General features: G+C 36.6%; 1 protein-coding gene across 1 annotated transcript; it reads left to right on the top strand.

Annotated features, from left to right (window-relative positions):
• The first annotated feature begins 2072 nt into the window (after positions 1–2072).
• LOC133031461 (uncharacterized) lies at positions 2073–4455 on the top strand. Its single transcript, XM_061104963.1, has 3 exons — positions 2073–2133; positions 2999–3922; positions 4115–4455. Exons 1-3 carry the CDS (start codon positions 2073–2075, stop codon positions 4453–4455), a joined length of 1326 nt encoding a protein of 441 aa, XP_060960946.1.
• Positions 4456–6317: the final 1862 nt, after the last annotated feature.

A 6317-nucleotide genomic window follows, 5' to 3' on the forward strand; every position in this document is an offset into this window, starting at 1 on the left:
CTAATACATAAAATTAAACCAAACTCTATCAATGAATTGTATTTTTGTTGGCATTATACCTCTAATTTTATACTTTACATCTTGCTTAATTATTTTTGTTAAAATTGTTGTTGTATAAATTTTTTGAATCCATAATGCTTCATTTTGGCAGTTCCACAAATGATACACCATCGCTGCTACTGAAGTCACCATAACCTGCTTCCTAAATTTGGTTACTTTAAGCCATCTCGACAATCTCAAGATTGAAGATGCTAATGTGTTCCATCTCAAGATTGTTCAAAAAGGCCTTACTCAGATGGCATGCAAAAAACAAATAATCTCTGGTTTTCTTATGCATACCACACAACAAACATATATCATATGATGCTACAATGAATCTGAATAATGTCTCTTTTAATTGTAGTCTATGTAATACCGAAAGCCACAAAATAAATTGATGATTTGGTATTGTTGTTCCATAAAATACCTCTCTATCCTAAATTTTTTTTTATTGTTTTGAGCATAATCTTCGGTATCCTTCGATGATTTGGTATAATGTGAGTTATTTGTGGAATAAAAATATTTTCAGGTTTGGCGATCTTGGAGACCCAATCGGAAGCCAAAAATATCACAACGTGTTCAGTTAGTAATTTTGATGGGATAATTGAGACAAGTCAATTTTAGAATTATAGGGGTATTTTGGAGTACTCGGGGTTGACTAAATACTCTAGGATTAGAGATTTCTTAGTAGCTAAGAAATGATAAGATAATCTTTTACTAAATATTATTTTTATTATTATTGTTATACCCATATTTCGAGTTGCAATATGGTGTTGACACGTGTAATGAAGCTGGAATATGAACCAGCCCAAATTATACAATAATAAATACATTCAGACAACTTGTCTCGAAAAATAGACTTGGTAGAAATATTCGAACTCACCTTCTTAAAGACAACGATGAGCCATGAATAATAACTACTGACTAATGAGATTAGCGAGATGAATGAAAAATAAAGATGGTCCATCATGGGATACACAGAATACACAATAGAATGACAATATTTAGAAAGGGTAGATTATGAATTATTCAAAGAGCTCGCAGCTCATTGACCCACATACTCGTGAGTATGTTGAAAGAATAAAGACAAAATTCCCAGCATGGTTCATCTCACAATTGTCTTACTATGATAAGTGTCTCGTTATGGAAGAATGCGAGAAGTACTACTTAAAGTAAACTTAGGCATTGATAATCCTTTTTTATGATAAAGTGTCTTAAGGAGATTGGTTGAATTGTGAGAAGAATAAGACATAGTCAACATAACCTCTTATAGATAAATTTAAGAGAGCAGTTATGAGAAGTTATTTGTCATTATCCCATGTAATGTAAATGTGAAATGTGAAGATTGTCTATGTTTCACAAACAATTACAAGTGATAAGATCCCAAGAAAATAATTGTCACTCTAAACTCCTATAAATAGGGACGAAACCCAAAGAACAAGGGATGGCCAATTTGAGAAAAAGAGAGTATCATACCAGTCTTATATTGTATTTTGTATACAATTTATTAATCCTAGAATAAGATGGACTCGTGGACTATGAAAAATTAACTTCAAAACCATGTTAAAAATCTTCTTGTCATTTATTATTATTATTTTTGTCATTATTATTATTACTGTTCATTTAATTCTTGAGTACATTTATTACAAAAAGGCTTATTTATTAGTTAACGAAAAATCTGTGTTAACAGTTTGGTGCTTTGATTAAGAGCCTTGTAAAAACAACTCAGAAAATACTCTCCTTGAAATATATTCAAACTTTCCATCCATGGCAGACGATACTCCTCGAAACAAAAAGAATCAACTGGAAGAAAACAACTCAGCGTCCAGGGAAGGAACATAAAAATTCTCACAGGACAAGCAAAATTGAGACTCCTTGCTTTTGGAGAGGAAATGGTGGATAATTTGAGCAAATTGAGGATGAAATCCCAGAAAGACGAAGTGAGGATGCCTACGATCCCACTAGATATGTTCCATTAGTGGAACTAGAAAATAGGCAACTTCGACAGCGAGTGGTTGAGTCAAATCAAAGAAATGCTGAATTGGAGCATGAGGCGGTGGTTGCAAGGGCTGGACGCAGTGATGCCCCTCCAAAGTAACTCGACACAACAGCTAGATGACCTCAGGGAAGACCCAAAGGCTCTAGGACCAGAAAACATGGGGATACCCCAAGAGCAAATAATCCTAGAAATCCGACGAATACTCAGGATGGTCAACTTGGGAACATGAGAGACATCTAGTGGATGAAGAGAACCCCCTAAATCCAAGAAACACTAGAAACAGAGAAACTCGACCCAACGATCCAGAAACTTCCCGTGGAAATGCAAACTGTGGGAATGTACAACCTTAAAACCCAAAGTCATCTCACATGAACGCGGATGCCAGACAAACACGACCTAAGGATCAAGAATTCACTCAGCATGATGTGAAGGCTATAGGAAATCAGCCTTGGTCAAGTCAACCACCGAGACACTCGTAAAGGCCAAACCAAAATGACAAAGAAAATGCGTATACCTACTTAAGTAGGGGACATGTGTCAAATTTGTTTCGAAGACAAAGGCAAGTACAAAAAAAACCTTAGGAAATAGGGTCAAGTACAGATCCTAACAGGTCGAGATCGAGGACTCATGGGCAGAGCAAATAGATTAGAACCCGTGCATGTGAAAGACAAACGCGAGATGGGGAAGGTACGTGTCCCCACTATCAAGGTGATCAAGTAATTTTGAGAGTTATCAATCTGAGAGTTATTCTGCAATAAGGCCGATTAGCAATTACGACCAAAGAAATGACATGCAACACGACCCTAATCTACGTGCACATTTAAACCTAAACAACCTGACTTGCACGAGCACTTGAATCGTAACATTCTAGATCTCTGAGACCGGTTGAATCAGAACACAGATCGTGAGCGACAAGTCGAGTAGTAACCCATGGATACAATTCAATTAATTGTAATACAGTTAGAAGACAAGACAGACCTACTTGGAAATTGCATGTAGACGGGTCAGCCACAAATCAACTTTCTGGTGCAGGAGTTGCCCTCGTCACACCTGCAGGGCAACATCTGCACGAGGCAGTCAAATTTAGGTTTAAAGCCTCCAACAACAGAGCAGAGTATGAAGCCCTCATTTTTGGCTTAAAATTTGCTCAGGAGTTGCATGCTGAGTACATTGAAGTCTATAGTGATTCACAGCTGGTAGTGAATCATGTTTCAGTAGAGTACGAGGCCCGTGGAGAGAGAGTTATGGCTTATCTAAGCAAGATACAAGACATGCTCACACAATTCAAGGGTTGCACCCTCAGGCAAATTCCAAGAGAAGAAAACACAACTTCTGATGCTTTAGCTCGGCTTGCGAGCAGCACAGTAACATATAAGGCCAATCTAGTCCCTATTCAATTCTTAGAAGAGCCCAGTATAAATTGTGCTGAAGAAATTAAAATGATAGACACAACACCGAACTGGATGACACTCATAGTAGCCTACCTTAATACTAGAGAACTTCCAAATAACAGAAACAAAGCTCAAAAAATGATGAGGAAAGCTGCACTATATATCATAGTTGAAGGTGTAATGTATAAAAGAAGTTTCTCCATGCCATTGCTTAGATGCGTCACAAAAGAGGAAGTTGCACGACTCATGTCCGAAGTACATGATGGATTATGTGGTAACCATGCAGCGGGCCAGAGCCTATCAAAGAAAATACTAAGGCAAGGATATTTCTGGCCAACCATGATGGAAGATTCAAAGGCCTATGTAAAGAAATGTGAAAAGTGGCAGAGATTTTCAAAAATTCCCCGTGCACCGCTCAACAATCTAATTCAAATGCAAAGTCCTTGGTCTTTTGCTATCTGGGGAATAGACTTGATCGGACAATTGCCAAAAGGTAAGGGTGGGGTATAGTATGCAGTGGTCACAGTCTATTATTTCACAAAATGGATAGAAGTCAAGCCTTTGGCAATAATTACATCTAAAAAAGTATTGGACTTTATGGTGAAGAACATAATATGTCGGTTCAGACTCCCGCACAAAATCGTTTCAGAAAATGGCAAATAGTTTGACAATCAATTATTTACAGATTTTTACATGACTCATGGAATCATAAAAAGTTTCTCTATAGTGGCACACCCTCATTCAAATGGTCAAGTCAAAGCATTCAATAAGACACTCAAAGACACCATGGAAAAAAGACTTGAAGAAGCTAAAGAGAACTGGCCGGAGGAACTACCAGAACTGTTGTGGTCATACCGAACAACAGAAAAAATAGCAACTGGACAAACACCGTTAGCAATGGCATATGGTTATGAAGCTATGTTGCCCATAGAATTAGAACCTCCGTCCCACAGAAGATTAACCTACAATCAAGAAGATAATCATGCTCTTCTAGCAAAATCACTTGACGAAATTGAAGAAAAATGAGCCTCAACAAACCTAAAGTTAGCAACACATTAACAGAAGGTGGCTAGATACTTTAACAAGCAAGTTAGGGTGAGGAAATTCTTTGTGGGAAATATAGTCCTCATAAGAGTGTTCTTGAACACAAAAGACAACGCAATTGGCATGCTCGGACCTAACTAGGACGGAACATATCAGGTGGTCGAAGTTATAGACTTGGGAGCATATAAGCTGGGACGATATGACAAAAACATGGAGCTCGTTCTGGTACCAAGGTATTGAAATGGGGAACATTTGAGGAAATACTACCAGTAAGTGTACATGGTCGGATGACCACTTTAAGTACACAATGCAAAAACATTTCTTTTAAGTAGATGGCCTTCTAGGCGGACCTCGCTTAAAGGTTTCGATGAAATAACTAAGTACTTAGGTCAAATTACCATTTTCAAAAGTACAATTTTTTCTTTACGTGCAATTTTTTTTATGTTTAAATTTAGCTAAAAAGATCAATTAGATCATTTACTTGCTCTCATTAATGTAAGTTCCCATGGTAACAAAACTGTTTTGACCAATAAATGAATAAATATATTAATTATTACTCTAATTGTGTCAATTATATTTGTAAGTTATGAATTTACCATTAATGCATACAAAAGGTCCGCTCAATCCTAAAAGTTTAACAAACGAAAACCATACTTGTGAAATGAATGTGACCAAGAGTCATAAGTCTACTCGGTCACTTGGGGGCAACTATACCCTACAAAGCATTAGTAAATAACAAGCTCGAAAAAAAACAACATAACAGTTTGCACAATTAATAAAACAATGGAAAATATTCATTTAAAAGATGATAAAAGCACAGTATAAGCCCGGGAATAAAGGCTGCCCGGTCAGCTAGTCGTCTCAAAATAAAATGAAGTATTACCAACTTTAAAAACTGCTTGGCCGGTCATAATATCTTTAATAAAAGCCCATGGGCCGAACAAATAAAAAAAGAGATTCACAATGCAAGATTCCCAGGTATGAATCAGTTTGGTCAGCTAGGGCTGGGGTCTCAGTATTCTAGTCGGTAGGGGCTAGGGTCTCCGTGTTCTGGTCGGTCGACGCTGTGGAATCGGCTGCCTCAAGGATTTCTTTGGCTGCTTAACCCACATAGTAATTAAGATATGCCTCTTTGGTATCTCTGAGGAAATCAAAGTTTCCTGTGTTGGGTTTTGTGCCCTAAATAAAACCCATTACAATCTGATTAGTTATCAATATAGAATTTTGAAGTGATTTATGTTTATATGTATGTTACATGTTTATGGTTTAATATATATATTTAATATATGCACAAAATCAGTTAAATCTAGAACATATATTCATTCACAATTACAGTATTGTCAATACAGTGGAATGTGATTGTGATTATATGATTCAAAAGACTTAGTCCCTGTTCATCAGTGTTTTAGATTTACACTGATGTGATAATCAGCGATAAAGTATACTTACACTTGGAGTAAGTGTTATGTTCTTTCCACGACATTGGTAAAGTATACTAGTTTCGAATGTATGGAGTATACATTGGACTGGACCGATATTGAACTTAGATAAGATATTATAAACTTACCGTTGTATCTTTCCAAGTCAATATCAGAAGTTGATCTTAGATTAAGAGAATCTATCCTTATATGCTCAGGCTCAATCTCAGGAGTGTTATTCATGTTCTTTGATTTATTAGTTAAGCCTACTTTTGGGTCAGGGTGATACGTATATTTTGGGAACATGATAGCATAACTGAGTGGGAGTGCTAAACATAAATATGGAATCTATAGCTTCTACTGGTGTATAGAAGTCAAGTGATGATTCCATTCGAGCTTAGTTAAATAGCAGTAAATGGATGAGCT

The sequence above is a fragment of the Cannabis sativa genome, chromosome 9 (genome assembly GCF_029168945.1).
Source record: "Cannabis sativa cultivar Pink pepper isolate KNU-18-1 chromosome 9, ASM2916894v1, whole genome shotgun sequence".
Lineage (NCBI taxonomy): Eukaryota > Viridiplantae > Streptophyta > Magnoliopsida > Rosales > Cannabaceae > Cannabis > Cannabis sativa.